At 40.0% G+C, this 24227-nt stretch overlaps 1 protein-coding gene across 1 annotated transcript in view; it reads left to right on the top strand.

Moving 5' to 3' along the window:
- The window catches only part of RIMS1 (regulating synaptic membrane exocytosis 1), a 475475-nt gene that overhangs the window by 240561 nt on the left and 210687 nt on the right, over positions 1 to 24227 (top strand). The window contains 2 exon segments of the mRNA XM_032650909.1: positions 14912 to 15252; positions 19059 to 19921. Coding sequence (XP_032506800.1) covers positions 14912 to 15252; positions 19059 to 19921 — 1204 coding nt within the window.

The raw sequence follows: 24227 nt of genomic DNA, 5'->3' as shown, positions 1-24227 counted from the left end.
ATATCCTTTTCTGTGCTTCAGCTGGTAACACATTCACATTTTATTAGACTCAGAATGGCTTTATTTTGGGGAATTCCCTGGTGGTCCAGTAGTTAGAACCTCACACTTCCACTGCAGGGGGCATGGGCTCAATCCCTAGTCGGGCAACTAAGATCCCTCCTTCCTGCAGTGGACCAAAAAAAAAAAGAAAAGAAATGAAAAAAGAAGAATGGCTTAATTTTTAAAGGACATTTTCCACTTTTTTTTTTTTTTGCGGTACGCGGGCCTCTCACTGTTGTGGTCTCTCGCATTGCGGAGCACAGGCTCTGGACACGCAGGCTCAGTGGCCATGGCTCATAGGCCTAGCCGCTCCACGGCACGTGGGATCTTCCCAGACCGGGACATGAACCCGTGTCCCCTGCATCAGCAGGCGGACTCTCCACCACTGCGCCACCAGGGAAGCCCAACATTTTCCACTTTTAAAGAATTCCATTTGGCATTTATTTTCCTTCATCACCAAAATATAATTGTACTGTCTTCTAACTCTTCTATTGAGAGGTCAGTTATCAATCCTATGGTTTCTCCTTTGAAAATAATGTTTCTTTTTTTCTCTGGCTGTTTTAAAAGTTTGTCTTTGGTTTTCTATAGTTGTATTCTGATGTACTTAGGTGTTGTTTTCTTTGTCTTTATTCTGCTTAGGGTTTCTAGCAGTTCTTGACTCTGTGGCATTATGTCTTTCATTGGTGTCTTAGTCAATTCTGGCTGTTATAACAAAATACCATGGACAGAGGTGCTTAAACAACAGGCATTCATTTCTCACAGTCTGGAGACTGGGAAGTTCAAAATCAAGGTACCCACCTCCAAATACAACCACATTAGGGATTAGGGCTTCAACATATGAATATAGAGGGAACACAGCCATTTGGTCCATAGCAGCTAGTTTTGGAAAATCATGGCCTCAAGGATTGCTTCTGCTCCATACTTTATATTTTCTCCTTCTAGGACTCCAATTACACACATGCTAAACCTTCTTACCATGGTTCATAACTCTCTTATGATCATCCTTATTTTATAATTCAATATTTTTTCTTCTCCCTACATCAGCCTGCATATTTTATCCTAATTTGAGTTCACTAATCCTATTTTCTATTTTTTCTAATTTGAAAGGATACCAATCTACTGAGTTCTTAATTATTTAAGTTCACTCTTTTTTAGTTCTAGAATTTTCATTTGCTTCTTGTATAGTTTCTGATTCTCTGTTTAGATTCTTCATCTTGTCATCTAACTTACTGGACATATTAAACACCATATTTGAATATCTGTCTTACAACTCCAGTATTTGGATCTCCTGCGGGTCTGTTTCCATTACGTGTTTCTCTCTCCTTCTTCCTCTTTCTCTCTACCTGTCCCTGTCTCTCTGTCTTCATCTCTTTCTGTCTTTCTTCATGTGTTGTTGCCTCCTGGTATATGCAGTAATTTTTGGATGGATGCTTTAGACTTTTCATGAAAAACTTACAATGTAATTTGAGGTTTTTATGATGTTATATTACATCAAAATCAAGTACTTTTGCTTCTTCCAGGAAGTAAGGGTAGAGGCAGATTGCTTTCATCCAATCAGAGACTGAGATGGTTTGAAGCTGGAAAGCCATGAACACATCTAGGTCTAGAGGAGTTGGGGAAGAAATGGTGCTATTGGATCCTGGGAGGGCAGTATAATGAGGGGCCATCCAAGGGGAGCTATAGAGGGATGAAATCACTGTCTAAACTACTGGAGGAAAAAAATACCCAAACTTCTCTCTGCTTACCTCTGGTCTCCCACTCATGCTTCTTATTTGGGATAAATAGCATCTTAACAAGGCAGAGTTTTTCAATCATTAAAGGTGATATATGTCTCCATTTATTAGTCTGCTTGAACTATCATAACAAACTACTATAGGCTGGGTGGCTTAAGCACCAGACATTTATTTATCATGAGGCTGAGAAGTCCAAGGTTAAGGTGTCAGCAGGGTCAGGGTCTGGTGAGAGCTCTCTTCCTGGCTTTGAGACAACCACTTTCTTGCTGTGTCCCCACCTGGCTTTCCCTCTGTTCTTCCACAGGCAGGAGCAGGGGGGAAAGCTCTCATCTCTCTCTTCTTATATGGACATTAATCCTAGTCTCTTTGGATCAGGGTCCCACCCCCACGATCTCATTCTTACAGGCCCCTATCTTCACATACAGTCACATTAGGGGTTTGGACTACAACATATGAATTGGGGGGGGAGGGGGAGGACACAGTCCAGTCCACAGCAGTCTTCAAAAATTTTTTCTCAACAATGTTTTATAAATTTTAGTGTAGAGCTTTTACACATATAGTTGCTAAATTTATCCTTAAGGATTAAAATTTGTTTTTGTATATTGAATTTGTGTCCTGCTACAAGATATTTGTTCCAGCAGTGTTTTGTAGATTCTTTAGGAATTCCTGTATATACTATTATGACTTCTGTCCATAAGGATACGTTTACTTTTTCCTTTCCAAAATTTATATTTTATTTCTTTTTGCCTTATTGTATTTGCTATGATCTCTATTACAATGGTTAATAGTGATGTTGAGAACAGAAATCCTTGCTTTGCTCTCAATCTTAGGTAGAAAACATTTGACTTTCACAATAAATATACTGTTAGTGGTAGGTTTCCTGTATATTTGATAAACTTTTTCTGAAAGCTTTTTGCTTCTATGTTTTTGAGGGATAGTGGTTTTTAACTTTATTTTCCTACAGGAAGGTTTTCTTGTATCTGGAATTTAGCTTCAAGGCTAGGCTGACCTGATAAAAGGAGTTCAGAAGTGGAAGTGGTCAATCTTCCTCTTTTTCAGTAAAAAAAAGTCCATGTTATATTGATATCATTTTGATATCTTTAAATATGTTTAAAAGAATTTTCCAGTAAAGATATCTGGTTTTGACATTTTCATTGTACATTATCTTTTAATTATGAATACAACCTCTTTATTAGTTATGGGGCAGTTGATGTTTCCTATTTCTTCCTGGGTCAGTTTTGTTAGTTTGAATTTTAATGGAATTTCTCTAATCCATGTTAATTAATTTATTGGCATAAAGTTGTTCATAATATTCCCTTATTTATCTTTTTTTTTTTTTTTTTTTTTTTTTTGCGGTACGCGGGCCTCTCACTGTTGTGGCCTCTCCCGTTGCGGAGCACAGGCTCCAGACAGACAGGCTCAGCAGCCATGGCTCACGGGCCCAGCCACTCCACGGCATGTGGGATCTTCCCGGACCGGGGCACAAACCCTTGTCCCCTGCATCGGCAGGCAGACTCTCAACCACTGCACCACCAGGGAAGCCCTATTTATCTTTTTAATGAGTCTAGGATCGATCTGTGGTGCTGTCCCCTCTTTTGGTAATTCTATTTTCTGTTATTTTTCTTAATCAGTCAAGTGGGATGTTCATCAATTTTATTACTCCCTCCAAAGAGCCAGTTTCTTTTTTTTTTTTTTTTTTTTTTAATGTTTAAGTGGGTCTCAGTGCAATTTATTTTGTTTCCCTTACATGAAAATAGTCCACATTTTAAATGCATAACTCTCCATTTAGGCACATTTGAAATAGAAGCTAGTCCCTGAAATGAATGTTACAGCTTTTCTTTTTTTTTTAATTAAATTAAATTTAATTTAATTTTAAAATTTATTTAAAAATTTTTTTTACTATTTTTCAAATTCCTTTCCCATTTAGATTATTACAGAATATTGAGCAGAGTTCCCAGTGCTATACAGTCGGTCCTTGTTGGCTATCTGTTTTAAATATAGCAGTGTGTACCTGTTAATCCCAAACTCCTACTCTATCTCTTGCCCCCACCCTTCCCCCCTGGTAACTATAAGTTCATTCTCTAAGTCTGTGAGTCTGTTTCTGTTTTGTGAATGAGTTCATTTGTATCATTTTTTTTTAAGATTCCACATATAAGAAGTATCATAACCCAGTTTCTGATTTCATTGATCTTATCTGGGTTTTATTGATTTTTAAATTTTATATTTAACTGATTTCCACTCTAATCTCTATTGTTTTCTTCTTTATTCTATATTTCATTATTCTTGTTAATTAATTTTATTAATTTTGTCTGTTTTAATGTGAAAACTTAGATCATTGATTTTATATTTTTCTTTTGGAATGGAGTGTTTAAAGCTATAATTTTCTAAAAAGTACTTTAGCCACATCTCAGAAATTTTAATAAGTTGTATTTTATTATCATTCAGATCAAAAAACACATTTTAATTTCTCTTGTGATTTATTCTTTGACCTTCACATATTTATATACGTGTTGCTTAATTTCCAAAATTAGGCTATTCCCAGAATTTTTGTTAGTGTTTTCTAATTTTATTTGGGTACAATATAAAATTCAAATTCTATTATATTTTATCTCATTCATTTAAATTTATATTTTGCATGTTTTATAATGCAAATACTGTGTTAATCTAGGAGGCATGAGTATAAGTTATTAAACAAATGCCCATTTTTTGTATAAGCTTCAAAAATATTTTTTTTAAAGGAGTTGTGATCTCTCATGGAGCCCATTGGAGGAAGAAATGCAGAAGAGCAAGAACTTAGGCAGCTCCATGGGTTTAGGGATAAAATTCACAAGCAGAAAGAATACTTTACCAAAGAGATTGAAACTCTAAAAAAGGACGAAACAGAAATTTGGGAGCTGAAGACCTCAATAAAGGAGATAAAGAATGCATTAAAAGCATTGGAAATAGAGCAGACCAGATGGAAGAATTAGCGAGCTCAAAGATTGAAATCTAGAAATGATACGTGTAGAAGAGGAAAGAGAATTAAGATTTTAAAAAAAGGAGAAATTCTGCAAGACTATCCAACTCTATTAGGAAGTGCAACATTAGGATAATGGGTATCCCGGAAGGAGAATAAAGAAAGACAGGAGCAGAGAGTTTACTTAAAGAAATAGTAGCTAAGAACTTCCCAAACCTGGGGAAGCAACTGGATATACAAGTCCATGAATCTAAGAGAACAACTAATTATCTCAATACAAAAAGACCTTTTCCAAGGCACATTATATTAAAACTATTGAAAGTCAATGACAAAGAAAGAATTTTAAAACAGCCAGGGAAAAAATGATCATCACCTACAAAGAAACCTGCCCTTAGGCTACAGCAGATTTCTCAGCAGAAACTCTATAGGCCAAGACAGAGTGGAATGACATTCTCAAAATACTGAAAGATAAAAACTGTCAGCCAAGAATACTCTATCCAGAAAAGTTACCCTTCATAAAAGTACCCTTATGAAGGAGAAGTAATGGCTTTCCCAGACAAACAAAAGCTGAGGGAGGTCATCACCACTAGACGTGCCTTACAAGAGATGTTGGAAGGAGCTCTTCTACCTGAAAGGAAAAAGCAGAAGTATACAAAACTTTTAGTAAGGTGATAAATCGACAGACAAAAGCAGAAAATTACAACTCTATATCAGAATATGTTGTTAAGGAATTGATTATAGCATAAAGGTTAAAGGGAAAAAGTGTTAAATATAATTATAGCTAATTTGGTAAAAAACTTACAACATAAAATGGGATACTTTGAGACAACAAAAACATAAAAGGGGAAGAAGAAAAGGTTAAGATCCATATAGGCAAATGAAAATGAGATGCTATCGGTAGAAAAAGGACGACTTTATCTATGAGATGTTTTATAGAAATCTCATGGCAACCACAAAACATAAATCCAGAGCAGAGAGAGAAAACACTAAAAAAGGGGAAACTGAAAATAAATCATAGAAAATCACCAAATTAAAATGGCAGACAAAAACAGAAGGAAAAAAATTCAATGGAGATATAGAGCAAAGAAAGGAAGCAAAGAAAGGAAAAAATAAAATGGCAACACTAAGTTCTCATTTCATAATCACCCTAAATATAAATGGATTGAATTCACCAGTCAGAAGACACAGAGTGGCTGGATGGATTAAAAAACAAGATTGAACTATAGCTCTAAAGACAAACATAAGCTCAAAGAGAATGGATGAAAGATGATATGCTAAGCAAATGGCAGCCAAAAGAAAGTGGAGACAGACATACTTATACCAGAGAAGACAGTGTTCAAGCCAAAAAAATGTAACTAGAGACAAAGATGGACATTACATTAGGATAAAGGGGACATTTCATCAAGAAGACATAACTATGGTTAGTATATATGCACCTAGTATAGGATCACCATTACCTCAACGGATAGATCATCCAGATAGACAGTTAACAAGGAGACAGAGGCCTAAAATGAAATATTAGACAGGATGAACTTCATAGATTTATACAGAACATTCCATCCGAATGCAACAGAATACATATTCCTTTCATGCACACATGGAACATTCTTAAAGATAGAGCATATTTTGGGACACAAAACAAGTCCCAATAAATTTAAGAAGGTTGAAATTATATCCAGAATCTTTTCTTATCACAAAGTTATGAAACTAGAGATCAACTACAAGAAGAAAGATGGAAAATCACAGAAATGTGCAAACTAAACAACATGCTACTGAAAAACTATTGGGTCAAAAAAGAAATCAAAGGATGTGGAGAAAAGGGAACCCTCATGCATTGCTGGTGAGAACGTAAATTGGTGCAGCCACTGTGGAGAACTGTATGGAGGTTCCCCCCCAAATTAAGACTGGAACTACTACATGATCCAGCTATTCCACTTCTGAGCATTTATTCAAAAATTACAAAACAAAACAAAACACTAATTTGAAAAAATACAGGCACCCTTATGTTCATCATAGCATTATTTACAATAGTCAAGATATGGAAAAAATCTAAGTGCCTGTCAACAGAAGAATGTATAAAGGAGATGTGTTTTGTGTATATAGAATAGAATATTACTCATTCATTTAAAAAGGTGAAATTTTGCCATTCATGACTACACGGATTGACCTTGAAGGCATTATACTAAGTGAAATAAGTCAGATGAAGAAAGACAAATAACATATGATTTCACTCACAAGTGCAATATAAATCGAAGAAACAAACAAAATAAATGAACAAACCAAACAAAAGGAAGCCCAAAGGTACAGAGAACAAGTATTGGTTACCAGAGGGAAAGGGGGTTAGGGGGTCAATTCTATGGTTACACATGGACACTAAATCCTTGGTGGTGAGCATGCAGTAATGTATACAGAAGTCAAAATATAATACTGTACACACAAAACTTATATAGTGTTATAAACCAATAAAAAGTACTTTAATATTACCTGTGAATTTCCATAATACCAGCAAACTATTGACCAGGTAATATCTAAAATAGGAGTCATGTTACTCACAGTAGAATATTTTATGAGACTTTATACACTTTCTGTCACTAGAAACGATAAATTTGAACTTGTGAATTCTCACACATAGTACCTCGATACTTTCCTTGCAAACAACAGATAAGTTTCTGCTCCTTAAATTAAGGTTACGACAATAATAATTACCACAATTTATTAAATGTCAATAAAGTTACTGAATGCCAGAAAAAATATGAGTCAGGACATAGAAAATAAGGATAGTGCATGTTTGGATGCTACTGAAAAACAAAGACCAGATAAATAAATACAACTCAGTCCTGTGCTGTATATGAAGAGATGCACCGCCAACAAAATGACACAGAAAGATAAACTAAAAGGGTTAGGAAACATATCTGGCAAAGATGAGCTTAAAGAGAGTAAAAAGAGCAGTATTAGAATTCAATGCAAAAAGATTCTGCAACTGAGCTCCTGCATTTAATTCTCACCACAGTGGCTAGAAGGAGCCTGTTAAAGCATAAAACACGTTAGGTCGTTTCTCTGCTCAAAACCTTCCAAGAGCTTCCATCACTCTCATCGTGAAAGTCAAAGTCTTTGCTGTGACTCACGAAGACCTACTCAGTCTGCCCCCTGTTGCTTTGTGAACCCACCACACCGCACCACCTTCACTGCCTTGGCCCCAGCTGTTCCTTGAAACCAGCAGGCATACCCCTGTTCAAAATCTTCTTCATTTGCTGTTCTTACAGTCTGACATACTCAGATACTCTCTCTCAGTGAAATGTTCCCCGACCAGCCATTTTGAAGGTCAACCCCACTCACTGCCACACAGAATGCCTGTTCTTATTTTTTCTACAGCACTTCTCACTATCCAGCATGCCTCGTATGTTTACTATTTTGTTTTGTTTTTGTCTGTTTTCTTCACTGGAACATAAACTCCACAGGCAAGATTTTTGTCATTTTGTTCACTGATGTATCCCCAGAGCCTAGCAAAATGCCTAGCGCATAACAGAAATATTTGTTTAAATCAGAAAGATGTGCAGAGTATGGCACTTCATACAGAAAATAAAGAATAATTTAATTTAATTGAAGACACGTCTTCAGTGAGTTTTTGTATATATACTGAGTGCTTTCTGTGTGCTAAACACAGTTGCATATATTCTCTCACTCACTTAATCCTGACAGAGCCTGTGAAATCATCAGTACTATTATTTTCTCTATTTTACAAACGAGTAAACTGAAACATAGAGAGAGGGTGTGACTTCCCCAGTTCTGCTCTTTTCATGGTGTTCAGTGTTCAGTGACATGCTGTGACCTACACAGAATCAAGATAAGAAAAATGTTTGACTTTTACACAGACGAGAGCAATGAGAGACACACCATCAGACAGCCTGTGTGAAAGCATCTCAAGGTGTAGGAACTGTGCAGCTGATGTGGTTGAATTACATTGACATTTATACGTCTGTATCTCTGTAGGAACAAAATTTATCTTGCTGGCTTTGTATGCAGCTGAAATCCCCTAAAAGATTTTATATGTATGATTAGTAAAGTAATGATGATGGTAATGATCAGTTATTAGTAATAATTAGGCATTATCCTGTTATTAGTGCCTCATAAGCACTTACTATCTGTCAGGATATGTGCTGAGTGATTCAGATCAATTATGTCATTAATGCCCCAAACATCTCAGTGAGTTAGGAGCTATTAGATCATCAGTTTACTGATGAGGTACTGAGTTAGGGAGGGGGCCTGAGTAAATAGCAAAGAAGTGGTGTGTCTGAGATTAGAACCTGCACTGTTTTAACTCTAGACACGTAGTCTTCTTTGAAGGTTGGTCGTGTGACGAAGGATTATCCAGTAAATCATGTAGTTAGCTATGAGATAGTTAGCTATGAAGGGAAAAAAAAAACCCACTTTAGATTCCTATCTCTTGTCACACATCAGAGTAAATTCTGAGGGACCAAGGAGTAAATTGTAAAATGTTCAACCGTATTTAGTCAATAAAAGTAAAAGCGAATATTTATCAAAGCGTTTTCTGGGCTAAAGTACAACAGAAGAATTGCCAAGGAAGAGCACAATAGATTAGACTGTATAAAATGAAAAACCATTTTATTGACAAAGAGAAAGATAATTGAAATGACAAGTAACAATATGAAAACTCTTTCTCTCAAAGAGTTAAATCAATTAAAACGGGTAGGAAATTAGTATTAATTCAATTGATAAAGACACAAAAGGCTGCGGCAGTCAATATCTTAATGAACATCTGGAAAACACTGAGAAAAACGTTCATTCCCATTAGTAACATGGAAATGAACAGAAGTGATAAAATTATCAATAAATGGCAGTAAATGATCATGGTATGCCATTCTACTTTTAATCATATATTATGAGTATAGCTGAAAGGTAAATATACCACTAGACATCAAACCGCATATACCTGTCTATGTAACTATGTATTTGTGGATAAAAATGAAATACAAAGAAGAAAGCATTATATCAATATCAAAAATAAGAATCCTCTGCAAGTATATGCTTTCCCAACTGCAAGTCTATTCATGAGAGACAAAGTACAACCGAGCATCTAAGTTCAGGGCTAGTAAATGCTGCTCCCAGCCGTATACTCTTGCTGTGACAGAGAAGGATAAGGTTCATTTAGACACCCCTCTGTCCTTCCACCTAATCATTAGTTCATTTCCTCCACCAGGCACATCTGCAACTTGAAATAATACGGTTCTTATCCACCATAGAGCTGAGTGGTGGGCTTAGATTATGCATGATATTCTAGGAGGCCAATACATTGTTCCACTTGGTGGAGAATATTCCTACCTTCAGATGCAAATGGGTTCTTCTTTAAGCCAGCTAAGTTTCTTTATGTAAACGACACTGTGCATTCCACAAGGTCCTTTGTTGCCGTTGCTGTTGTTTTCTCAGATATTTTATTCTCACTCTTGAAATCCTCATTCCAGGAGCCTCATCCTCTTGCTCCAAGTTTCTTTTTGTTGTTGTTGTTGTTAACACCTTTATTGGAGTATAATTGCTTTACAATGGTGTGTTAGTTTCTGCTTTATAACAAAGTGAATCAGCTATACATATACATACATACATCCCCATATCTCCTCCCTCTTGCGTCTCCCTCCCACCCTCCCTATCCCACCCCTCTAGGTGGTCACAAAGCACTATTGCTCCAAGATTCTTTTTAAGCTTCCAGAAGGGGCTGTTCATGCTGGGACTTCCCTTAACTGCTCTTTCTGCAAACGACCATTTGCTCTTAGATCCCATTTCCTCCTCTTTCTTGGAAGACTTTGTTTTGCTAAGGAAGGCTGTGTGAGTGGTAAATTTTCCAAGTTCTTCCAAATGCTGAGAATACTGCTTACTGCTTTTACACTTGCTTGATGAATTGCTTATCTATAGAATTGCAGGCTCCAATGTTTTTCCCAAGAACATTGAAGGTATTTCTCCCTGTCTTCAAACATTCAATATTGCTGATGAGAAATCTGATCTATTCTATTTGAAAGGGATCTGACTTTTTCTTTCTGGAAGCTTTTAGGATCTTCTCTTTATCTTTGGTGTATTGAAATTTTATAGCAATGTTGTCTCTTTGTGGTTTCTTTTTCCATTCTTTTTGTTAAAATGCAGTGACTTTTTCCACTCTGGGAATTTGCCTCCTATTATTTTTGCAAAATTCATTCTCTGCTATGTTCTGTTCTATCTTTTTGGAACTAGCTGGACTTTGTCTCATATTTTTTTATCTCTTGATTTTTTAATAAACTCCTTTGAAATTCATTTTTTGTTGTTGACAATCTTAGTATTGTTTTTCAAGAACTCTTTTTGTTCTGGTATCTGAACACTAATTAGAGACCATTTTAAGTTTTCTTTTCTATTCTTGGAATTATCTCTTACTTTTCCAAAATCAGTTCTCCTTTACATCTATCTTGGCCTTTCTCTTTAATGCTCTAGGTTTTTGTTTGTTTGTTTGTTTGTTTTAATGATTTATTAACTATCCATAGGGGAAAAAAGGCACAAAGACAAAAACAAGGAATTAGAAAGGTTGATTGGGACTTCTCAGGGTATGCTTGTATGTGCTTATGTGGAGGTGTTTTTGAATGGACAGTTATGACTTTGTTAGATGCCTTTTGGTGATTATTTAGGTGAGATCTCATTATATTATCTTAAATCTGAAACATTGATGAGAGTGAGAGTACACGGTCTGGGGGCATTATTAAATCATCAGACCTTAAAATCCAGAGCTGATATTGTCAGGTTTTTGGTTACAATTTGGCAAAACCCATTTGGGAGGCTATTTTGCAAAATAGACAAAGAATCCTAAACTATTGTATAGTGCTTATAGCAAAAGAACCTTAAAAGCACTCTAAAATTTTACCCAGTAATTTGATTTTTCTGATACATTCTAAAAACTAAATGACTTTAAATAGGAAAACAGTTTGATCAACACTTTTTTACTGCAGAGTTCTGTATTAATGTGAAAGAATGTAAGCAGTTTAAGGGTTAGACTAATGGTATACAGTGTCTATAGAATATTTTGTAATATTAAAATGTTTTAGAAACATTTAGAATCCATAGAAATATTTATGCTGTAATATTAAGTGAGTAAATAGAATGCCAAGTTACAGTGGAATTTGTTTTAAATTTGTATAGAAAAACTAAACTGAAATATTAATAGTGGAACAGTGGGATTGAGGTGCTTTACTCTTTAAAAAGAAGCAATTTATATCATATTTTATATTTCATAAATCCATATTATGTATTTAATGAAATTCCAAAAGGAAAAAATAAACCTATGAAATAACAATAACAAAAGACTAGGAGAAACACACACACACAGACATACACACGCAGACACACACTCAGACACACACACACACATCAAAACAAGCACCAAAGAGAACTCATTCATTTTCATCTCCTCTGTCATCAACTATTTTCTACTATCTCATCTACTATGAGAGAGTGGAAACCTATCTCACACACATAACTGTGTTGCTTCTCAGCAACGAATTAGCTCATTTTTATACATGTCTGCAATGTTTGATACAAAATGTGTTGAAAGGTATGACTAATATTCTATTGTAATCTCATAGTTTTTTACATCTCATATAAGCAATTCCTTTTTCATTTGTAAACTTTGTGGCAAGACTAATTTATACAACTAATAATGGATATTGGGAGGTATAGTATTTCAATAAAAATATTTTAACTTTTTTAGTTAATTTTGCTTTCAAATTGGCAGATATGTTGACCACACTTATAATTAATTTTTAAATACAAATCTAAAAATATTATGGTGCACAAAAAGATAATACATAGGAAAATTTGAAATTAAACAATAGTTTTCCTAAGTGTTAAAACTCTACAAAAATTAAGGAAATATCACAGATTTAAAAGAATGAATAATATTAAATGCATTAATCAAAACAGCTGCTTTTTCTTAACTACTAATTATAACCTTTTGAATAAATTAAAAATGAAATTAAGTGAATTGTAAAATTTAACTAAAATTTAATTTAATTACAATTTAATTGTAATTTTAACTTATTAAAATAAATAATAACTATATTTTGTTTGCTTTTATCAATCCTGCAGCACATATTCAAAACTGGTAACATATTCAAAACATGGAATCTGCACAAATCTGCTAATTACTTTCTATTGATCCATTTTTATAGCACTTAAAAATGTGAAACAATCAAGCTAAGATTGTGATAACTTTCTAGAAAATATGCAGAAGTGCATATTTTCTGCTTTTTTCTGCCTCTTTATTCAGCTTAATTCCATTTTGAAACTTTTGTCATAATTGTAAATTTTGTTGTGTTCTGTATGGTTTTGAAGGAAATTCATATTTATCCTAAATACACTTTAATATTTTTGTAGAAAAGGACCTAATTTGATAAAGAGTAGTATTTTGCTTATTATTCGTGTAATAAATAAAAATTTAATGTCTACTTCGTTTCTGTAAAATAGTCAAAGTTTCATACCAATCTCCTTGAACTCCATGAATTCAGACCTCCACATCACTGTCTTGTCAACCAAAGAGGCAGCCAAAGAGGAAGCACATCACCTGTCCCCATCCAGGGTCTGGGCGGAGGAGACTCAGTGTCACTGTTGATGGAAGTTCTGGTCCTAGGGTATCGCCATCTTTGATACGTCCACTCTCAATCCATCAGGACTTCTGAGGGACCTTATTAATGATATCTAAGAGATGGTGGTATTAATACATCGTGCACAGTATAGCCATATTTGGCAAGCATGTTAACTTGAAGTTCCATTCCATAGATCCTGTATTCTGATACAGGCGTATACAATGCATTGTTCATCTCGTTCAATGGGAAGTCTGTGATCTAATACATTGTGCAGATGCTATAATTAGCTGCTTTTGTGGACCGAGTTGTCTTCATTTCATCACCCGAGGAAGTGTAGAGGAATGAGTTAAGCACAATCAACCTTCAACATTTTATAGCAAATCTCTCTGCTGGTCTTAGTTTTCAAAATTCATTTGAATTTTCTTGCTTGGAAGGGAGCAATTCTTAACAGTTCATCTGCAATATTTTCCTTTTTAAAAATATATTTTCTCTGTCTTTTTCTTATTCTCACTTTAGCTTTTATTTTTGTCTTGTAAACAATAACAAGTGATAGTTTTCTTTGTATCCGTCTGAATGTTTTCAGGAGTACATTTTCTTCTTTTCGCCAACGAAACAATGCTTCTTCTTTTCCTCTTTTATATTGTTTCTCACTTAATGTTTCGAGGATTTATTCATCCTTACGTGATATGTTTGCACAATTGCTGACTGAGTCAGTATTAGTGAAAATGAGGACCTAGAGTTTGGTAATCAGCCTTTCCCGGAGGTGCTGTTTCTGAAATGCAAAGGAAAAACTGAAGTGCAATCCAAGAAAAGTCACTGAGGCGGGCGTTGCTGTTATTATTGTATTATTCATTATTTCTGTTACCATCATTGGCCCCATTATTACATTCGTTGTGTCACCACGAGGAGAGCAGCTATACAGATTTATTTTAAGTGGCGATAACATCTTATAATTTATCAGCAGATGTGTTTCCAAATGATGGCTCCGAAATAGCTCTTTTAGCTGAGGTTAGTTGATTGCTGGTAAACTAGAGAGAATATACAGCCTGACCTTTTCTTTTGTGCCTACCTTTCATTGTTTGTTCCACGTAAATATCTTGTCATATTGATTCTAATAATGGATGGTTTTTGAGTAGATCCTTCTAAATCCTATGACACACTGAGGTTTATGTACATAAATATTAATTCTATGGTGCCCTACAACCTTTTTCTAATCAATCGACTACCCTGCTTAGACCATTTTTACTAAGCTATTTTAAATGAAACTTCAAAGTCAGTCATTCAAAATGTGATGGATACATGGTAATATGCAACTCAGAATCATAGTGTTCTAAATGCCAAGCAAAACTCTATCCTGGTTACCAGAAGTCTATGATTTCAGATGCGTCTCGGTCCAGGCATTCATATACTTGACGGTGACTTGTGCAAAGATCATTTTCATGAGAAATGTACAAGGATAAATATAAAGATGACAACCATTCTTTCTTCCTTAAGGGATATTTTAGTGTGATGAAAAGAAATAATTTCCAAATAGTGCAAAGAATTTATATCGTTCTCTCTTCTTCAAATAGGTGATGTGGGTATGCAATTTGTGTCGAAAGCAACAAGAAATCTTAACCAAATCGGGGGCGTGGTTCTTCGGAAGCGGCCCTCAGCAGCCAAGTCAGGATGGAACCCTCAGCGATACAGCTACAGGCGCTGGTTCTGAGGCCCCGAGAGAAAAGAAATCCCGGCTGCAGGAGCGATCTAGGTCTCAGACCCCCCTGAGCACAGCCACTGCCTCTCCCCAGGACCAGGTTCCCCACAGCGTGCCGCCCGACAGGAGAAAGGGGGCTGAGCCCTCGCAGCAAGCCGGGAGGCCTGAGCAGAAGCAGGCTTCTTTCAGGTCTAGAAGTGAGCCTCCCAGAGACAGGTAAGAGGTCATCAGCCCTTAAGCAAAAGGCAAAGTCTTAGATGGAGAGCAAAGCCATCTTCAAGAATTTAACTGCTAGGCTATGTGGAAGGGGTACTTCTCAGGCCCATGAGGAAGGCAACACTGGGCCCGGGCTGTCTCTGTCTAGAATGTATCCTTCCTTAGGAGGCCTTTGCCGAGAAGCTTGTCTTTCATGCACGGATGTAAACAAGTCGTCTGACTCAGTCACCCACCTGCACTACTAACTTCCAACCCTGAACTGAGGACAGCTCTTGGACCGTTTATTCGCTGTTTGAGTGAGTCCTGTAGTTGAAAGTGTGCTCTGAGACAAGAGGATGGGGGACTGACCCACTGGAGGGTGTGTGGGTGCGTCAGCAAAGCCTTCCTAGAGGACATTTCTTTTACGCTGAGCTTTGAAGGTGACTAGGGATGAGCCAGGTGAAGGGCGGGATGGGTGCTCCAGGTAAGGGCGCTGGCACCTGGCCGGAAGGAACAAGGCCAGTGGGACAACCCAAAAGATGCTATGGGCTCGAGGGTGAGTAGCAGAGAAGGGGAGCGAGTGGAGAAGAGGTGACTGGTAGGGTCTGAGTGCCCAGGTCACACTGGGCCTTTTAGCCAGGTTAAATTTCATAGACTTTATCTTAGAAATAATGGAAAGCCTCGGAGGATTGTAAGCCTGGGCTAACATGATCAGATTATTTCAATTTGTCAATTGAGTCATTCATTCAAAACAGTGGATTTGGGTCTCCCTGGTGGCGCAGTGGTTGAGAGTCCACCTGCCGATGCAGGGGACGCGGGTTCATGCCCCAGTCCGGGAAGAGCCCGCATGCTGCGGAGCGGCTGGGCCCATGAGTCATGGCTGCTGAGCCCGCGGGTCTGGAGCCTGTGCTCCACAACGGGAGAGGCCACAACAGTGAGAGGCCCACGTACCGCAAAAACAAAAAACAAAAAAAAAAACAGTGGATTTGTGACCAGACAGGATGCCGTGCACTAGGCAACAGTGCTGACAAGGAGGATGTGGCCCTTTGCTCCAAGAGGCTGTGAGTTTGGGGGACCAGACGGTTATCACTAGGCGTGGCTGCTTTTTGTCTGTGTGACCCTTATTTATTCCACTGGGTGGGAGGGTAGGATCCACGGAAGGCTTCTGCTATCTTTTTCAAACAAAACCCACACAGTAAGATCAAAGACTTCAAAGCTGAACAGGTCTGGATTCCAGGCCTGGCTCTGCCACGAGGGCTCACAGGCACCTTGCAGGGGTTGAATGAGCACATGTGCTCAGCAGCTGGCCCTTGGGTGGCCTCCAGTGAATGCAACCAGTAGCCGCCATGTGTTTACCATCACTGAACACCGCCAGGAACCAGAGGGCATAAAGATGCTTCGTACAGGGTCCCTTTTCTCACAGATCCTGGGGAAGAGACCACACCATCTCCGAGAGAAGACAGAGCCCCGGGCAGTGAACTGGCCCAGAAAGGTGATGTGATCAGAGCTAGAAAATACAAACATGAGTCCTTTGGGAGCCACAGGAAAGAGGAGTGTCTTCTGAATTCAGGTTTATAGGACACCCAGGAACGTGTGGTGGGCAGACGGAACAGGAAAGGCCATGACAGGAAGACTACAAGAGCCACTTCAGTGATGGCAGGACTGGTGAGAAACTGTTAAGGGGAGATGAAGATATCGAAGGGGCAGTTCAGGATGGCTCAGAAAAAATGATCTCTTTTAAAGAAGAGGAAGAATTGGGGGCTGTAAAATCTCTAAAGAGAAAATATGAGTCCTGTTTCAGATAGAGGGTGAAAAACTACAAAGAATTTAAGAGTAAGGGCCAGGAAGAGGCTTTCTGATGAAATTTGAAAAAGACTGATAAGGGCAAATAGCCTTTCTGATTATATAAATACTTAAGAAAACAATGAGGACGTGGGGCTGGAGGAAAAGGCAAGGAGAGCCGGGTACCAGTCAGGGTTGGCCTGCTTCAGAGAGAGAAGGAAGACAGAAGGAATGGCCGTCTGTTTAAACTACTGAAGAACTCGTGATCCTACTTTGTACACTCATCAGGAACCAGTGGGAATGGAACAATTAAGGTAGAGGTGAGAAAAGGCCTATTCAGTGAAGCAAAGAATCAGAGAGACTGGAGAAGTCCCATTTGCATAATACTCTATCCTTTCATAAAGCATTTTCACAGATGGTGTCTCCTTTAATCCTCACACAAACTCTGCAAGGTAAGTGTCATTTATCAGCATTTCAGAAAAAAAAAAAAAAAGTAAACGGACTCAATAGAAACTTCCAGCAAGCACAGCTCTGCCTTAATGAGCTACTAAAAGTTTGCAGTGCATTCGTCACTCTTATGAAAACTCTATTTGGTAATGATGGATTGAATTCATAGTAGACCCCTTACACTGGAAAACGGGCAATACTACCTTTGCAATTCCTCCCTCCCTGAAAACCCCTTCCACTTCAAAGGGCCGAGTGATCTAAATGCCTCAAGCAGCATCGGCCATGCTTCTATTTTGCTATTTTGAGCCACTGGAAACCCTTTGCCCTTTCTTTCCATCGTCACCAGACCCTCCTCAAACTGACCCCACAGCTTAGCAACTACTACTTTGGAAAAACCACAACAGAAACTGCCCTACTTTTTCCCATCTCGTATATTATTCTCAAATTTTGTTCATGAATTCTGCTTTTGGACTTCCAATCAAACAATGTTCTCTCTGGAAAGCCCTCGCTGTGGACCTCGGGATTCCAAAAACAGCCTTGGTTGCCCCCACTTTAGTTGCATAGTACAGCATACAATGCCTGAACGCTTAGCTGAGGTATCCCCTTTTTGTAACTTCTGGGGTCGATGCTGGAACTTTCCCAAACCAGATGGACTCCAGTGTACAGAAGGGCTGGAAGGGGTATCTTAAACAGTATAGCTTAAAGATTCAGACTGCCAAACCCTCTTCCGTTACTTTATCTTTGCCACTGCCTCCCAGAGGATGGAGAGAAAAGTAGGACACAAAACGGGTTTCTTTTTTCATATTCTTTTCCATTAGAGTTTATCACAGGTTATTGAATACATTTCCCTGTGCTATACATTTTGGACTGTTTTCTGAAAGGAGGGAGAAGGCCAGGGATGGGGAGAGGGAAGAAAAAGTAAAAACTATTTCAAAAATTTCAAGATTTCTATTATATTTGCCTGGGGAAGGTAAAATGGAGGCTAAGGTTCAGCCATTTATTCTTCCTAACCGTCTCCGTAAAAAGTGGTGGGGTGCACATAATCTCATAAAAAGTACTTTCGTTCTACTATTGAGGAAGTGCTATTGGAGTTGATTCCTGAAATGGACACACTTGGATTCACGTTTCTTTAAAAGTTTCAGTTATAATGAGAGATTGTTAATACATTTTGCCCAAATATATATCAGGTATATATATATCGTTTTGAACTCATATGTATGTATTACCGTTTACTCCTCGATTATTACCTATATTATTTTTATCGAGAACATTTTAAAGTCTTTGATTCACAAGCAGAGGTTCATAAATCTTGTTCATTTACGGAATTAATTTATTGATTTTTAAAATGATCTAGTTAATTTATAGAGAATTTAAAGTCTGAAAGCCAGTTGTGAAGGCCCGGAATATGTTGTGAGGCTAAGGAGCCTTATTTAGAAAGCTACTCAGATATACAGGTTTGATGTAGTTCTTTTATCACCTCGCTTTTTAATTAGACATCTAAGTATAAATAATTATTTCCAAGGATGCTTCTGGGGTCTGGTCTTCGCCTTGAGCTTTACACATTGCTCTCCTTCTGGACGTTCCTTTGTGCATCACAGGAAGAAGACCCCAGGGCTCGCCGAGCAGAATGGCAAAGGCGCCCCGAAGGGCGAGCGGAAACGCGCACCCAGGTCCTCTGCGCAGCCCGCGGAGGGGCCCACGGAAGAACGGGAGCGCAAGGAAAGGCGGGAAAGCCGAAGGCTCGAGAAAGGCCGGTCCCAGGACTACCCCGACGTGCCAGAGAAACGCGAGAACGGCCCGGCGGTGGAGGCCGAGAAGCAGAGGAAGGAGGAGGAGTACCAGACCCGGTACCGCAGCGACCCGAACCTGGCGCGGTACCCGGTCAAGCCGCCGCCCGAGGAGCAGCAGATGCGCATGCACGCGCGGATGTCCCGCGCCAGGCACGAGCGGCGCCACAGCGACGTGGCCCTGCCGCGCACCGAGGCCGCAGCTGGGCCCGAGGTCAGGCCCGGCCCCCGCGCGCCCAACGCCGCCCGGGGCTCGCCTCCCGCCTCGCCGCGCGCCTACTCGGCCGAGAGGACCGCGGAGGCCCGGGCGCCGGGCGCCCAGCCGCTCGCCGAGCCCAGCCCGCCGGCGCCCCGGCCCGGCCCGGGCCCCGCCGACGCCCCGGAGCCCAGGGCCCCGGAGCCGCTCCGGAAGCAGAGCCGCCTGGACCCCGGCGCGGCCGTCCTCGTGCGCAAGGCCAAGCGCGAGAAGGTGGAGACCATGCTGCGCAACGACTCGCTCAGCTCCGACCAGTCCGAGTCCGTGCGGCCGTCTCCGCCCAAGCCGCATCGCGCCAAGAGGGGCGGCAAGCGGCGCCAGATGTCGGTGAGCAGCTCGGAGGAGGAGGGCGTGTCCACGCCGGAGTACACGAGCTGCGAGGACGTGGAGCTAGAGAGCGAGAGCGTCAGCGAGAAGGGTGAGCGGCGCCGCGCGGGCTCGGGCGCGTGCGGGGCTGGAAGCGCGGGTGTGGGGATCCCAGGTCAGCGCGCGGAGCTGGGGGCGCGTGTGCCTGGATCAAGGCGCGCGTGCGGGGCTGGGGGCGTGTGTGCCGGGATCCGAGGCGCGCGTGCGGGGCTGGGGGCGTGTGTGCCGGGATCCGAGGCGCGCGTGCGGGGCTGGGGGCGTGTGTGCCGGGATCCGAGGCGCGCGTGCGGGGCTGGGGGCGTGTGTGCCGGAAGCGCGAGCGGGGTGCTCGGGGGCGCGTGTGCCGGGCTGGCAGGTGCGCGCAAGCAGGATTTAGAAGCGCGGCTGGTAGTGTCCAACAGGGTGACTGTGACTGTATCTAACGCTGCTCTACGGTATATTAGAAACTGCTGAGAAAGTAAATCCTGAAAGTTTTCGTCACAAGAAAAAATTTTTTTGTAAGTGGATGAGGGCATGGATGTTAAACTTACTGTGGTAGTCAATTTGGCATTCTATGTATGTCAAGTCGTTAGGGGTACACCTTAAACTTCCACGGACCTATGTGTCAATTATGTCTCAATAAAAGTGGGGGAGAAAAGTGGGACCTGGAATGCTCCGGCCAGCCTCGCAGCGGATGGAAGGTCGTTATATATATATATGTATATATATATTCGGAAGTGGGATTTTAAAAACGTAATCACGTGTGCCAAATTGGGGTTACAGGAGTTCATGATTTTGGTTGCTCTCATTCTGGGAAATTCAGTACACAGTCTTGTGTTTTTAAGTTATTATTCGGGGGTGGGTTTATTTGGCTGACAAAAGGACGTGTACCTTCTTTTACACTAAAGTGGTGTAATGCTCCAGTCACAGAGGTAGCATTTTTCAAGCTTCAAATGAATCTTTCTTACAATTTGTAAACAAGTTACAAAGTTTTTATCATGCAGATGTTATATATCGTGTTTTGGTAGTAACTTTGCAGTACAGATTTCATTTTACCTATTACAGTCCAAAAGATTTTGGAACATTTCGTGATGGGCTGACTTTTTTGTTCTGTCTAAACCTGCACTGTACAATACCATAGCTATATGTAGATATTTAAATAAATTAAAATTAAATAAAATTAAAAATTCAATTCCACACTCCCACTAGTGCTCAAGAGCGATCATTCCAGAAAATGCCTTTAAGTGGCACTGGTCTAGAAAATACTTCAATTTAATGTTAAAATCACATGTTTGTTTTGAAGATTCTCCTCATTTTGCTGCTGTTCCGTTAGATTTAAACTGGCCACAGCAGTAAATTCAGTGGTTGTGGTTTCCGTCTTTGTTGTAGTGCTGGAGTTCTTGGTGTTTTTCTTAACGAATTCATATATTGAGGTGACTGACTATTTTTACAGTTTTTGGCTTGCTTTAGAATCAGTAAATTACACAGTTAATATTATGTTTTATAAAGAGAATCACTTCCTCATCTTCTCTGCCTGCAAACTGCGTGCATGTGGATCCACCATCTCTCCCACCGTTCTGTTCTCTTTTTCTGTCTCTTTCTTTCTATATATATGTGTGTGTGTATATATATATATATATATATATGTACACACATATATATCCCCCAACAATCTTATACTATATTTGGGAACAATTAAGAAAGCTCACTCTGTGAGCTTCCCTGGGGGCACAGTGGTTGAGAGTCCGCCTGCCGATGCAGGGGACAGGGGTTCGTGCCCCGGTCCGGGAAGATCCCACATGCCGCGGAGTGGCTGGGCCCGTGAGCCATAGCCGCTGAGCCTGCGCATCCGGAGCCTGTGCTCCGCAATGGGAGAGGCCACAACAGTGAGAGGCCCGCGTACTGCAAAAAAAAAAAAAAAAAAAAACAAAGCTCACTCTGTCGCTATCATTACTGCAACTCAAGTGGAAATAGCTGTCTTTTGAACGCATGTGTGTCTGGGATGAGTTTGTTTTTTTTCAGCTCGCCTTCTCATCACTGATGTTTATAAATTGCATATGGTCTATAGGTTTTTTAAAAGTCAGATGGTGAGTAGCTTCTTGCTGCCTTTCATGCCTTAGTATTGTTTTGTGAACACGTATTTTTTCCCCTTAAGCCGTAAGGTAAGTGTGAAGTAAAAATGTAAGTGGATATGCTTAATGGGTGTGCAGATAACCCCCGATGGGGATGGTATAGGTATAGTTATATATGTGTATTTTCCCACTCCTTAAAGGAAGGGTCTACACCAACTCCTCTTGAATATGTGTAATAAATCACAAGACACATGGAATTAGAATTGAAATTCAAAATTATTCACGGTAACAACAGATTATGAAAGAAACATGACTAGTGGTGTGGGTGAGTGGAGAGATGGGGCTGGGGTGATGTGAAGAGTATACTGCCTCTAGCGGCTGTGTCCCTTTCTTGGGAATTCTCATTCTGGGCACTTGGGTGACCACCTGGGGTTTATACACCTCTGAAGCTGGGGTTCAGTCCTCCCCTCCGGAAACATAGGAGACATCATCTGATACAGACTGCCCTGTTTTCTCTTCATTTATAAATGATCTCATTCTGAATGTCTATGAATGTAGCATAGACGTTTTCCTATTTCAGCCTTCGTTAGAAATTCTACCATCTGTAATATTTACTAATGACTTTATTGCCAAGCCCCACCATTGACAGCTAAGGGCTCCCTTGGGGACCAGCCATGATCATCTCCAGCACCCTGTGACCCTGCACAAGTTTTTTAACCTCAGTAAGTCTCCATTTTCTTACTGGCACATTGGAGATAAGAGTTGCTACTTTGTCAGGTTACTGAGTGGTTTGAATGAGCTCATGCATCTATAACAGGATGCTAAGTTAGCATTTTTCCTGTCCTGCAGTGCCTGTGGCATGTCTGCCATAGATCTAATACTGCGGTGAAGCTGAGATCATCACCCACATGTAAATATACAAGGAAGAGGTAAAAGAATCCGTTTTATATCTTACAGGCTCCGGTGAATTTCCCTGATCACTCTTCTTATAGGAAGAGTGATCAGGGATGAGATGTCTTCCCAGGAGAGAACGGATGCCGTGCTGTGACCTTCAGGGTCAGGGAAAGTTATCCCCATGGAGTAAATATCAACAGCAGTGGGAGATAAAAGCTGCATTTCACCTATATTCCGTGCATTTGCTTATTCGCTTTATCAGTTACATGTATAAAGTAAATATTTAACACGTGCCTGGCTCTCTTAATCTGTTTGGGCTGCTATAACAAAAGCCCACAGACTAGGTAGCTTATACACAACAGAACTTTAATTTCTCACAGTCCCAGAGGCTGGGAAGTCTAAGGTCCAGGCTCCAGCATGGTCTTGTTGTGGTGAAGGCCCTCTTCCTGACTCATGAGAAGTCAGCACCTTCTTGCTGTGCCCTCACATGGGGGAAGGGGCTGCGGAGCTCTAGGGGGTCTCTTTTATAAGAGCACTAATCCCATTCATGAGGGCTTCACCCTTGTGACCTAAGCACCTCTCAAAGGCCCCACCTCTTAATGCGATCATTTTAGGGGGGCTTAAGATTTAAACACATGAATTTTGAGGGGACGCAAACATTTAGACCATAGCACTGGCACAAGGCGTTTACTTAATATGTGTGTACTATTCTCACCATTTATATTTTTATCCTTATCATTATGCTGAGTTGGTTTGTATGTTTATTAGCAAATGTGGATTTAACACTTTCAGTAGATATACTGATGTTAAAAATAAAGAAATACACTTCATGCCCTTATGGAGCTTACATTCTGTTGAGAGAAATAATAAAGAATAATTACAGGGCTTCTTCCCTGGTGGCGCAGTGGTTAAGAATCCGCCTGCCAATGCAGGGGACACGGTTCGAGCCCTGGTCCGGGAGGATCCCACATACCGCGGAGCAACTAAGCCTGTGCACCACAACTACTGAACCTGCGCTCTAGAGCCCGTGAGCCACAACAGCTGAGCCCGCGTGCTACAACTACTGAAGCCCACACACCTAGAGCCCGTGCTCCGCAACAAGAGAAGCCACTGCAATGAGAAGCCCGCGCACCGCAAGGAAGAGTAGCCCCCGCTCGCCGCAACTAGAGAAAGCCCATGCGCAGCAACGAAGACCCAACACAGCCAAAAATAAATGAATAAATAAATTTAAAAAAAAAGAATAATTACACAATGAAGTACAATTTAATAAATGCCTCAAAGGAACATTCCTTTCAGATATATTGATACACTTTTGCTTTGTGTCCAGACATTCAATTAAAAAGGAAAAAAAAGGTTCCCTGGGCAAATGGCACTGAAAGACAACACAGCATTGCTAGTCAATATGATGCTTCA

This window comes from Phocoena sinus, chromosome 12 (assembly GCF_008692025.1).
Source record: "Phocoena sinus isolate mPhoSin1 chromosome 12, mPhoSin1.pri, whole genome shotgun sequence".
Lineage (NCBI taxonomy): Eukaryota > Metazoa > Chordata > Mammalia > Artiodactyla > Phocoenidae > Phocoena > Phocoena sinus.
The sequence above is the reverse complement of the archived record's forward strand: the minus strand, read 5'-3'. Positions and strand labels throughout refer to the sequence as shown.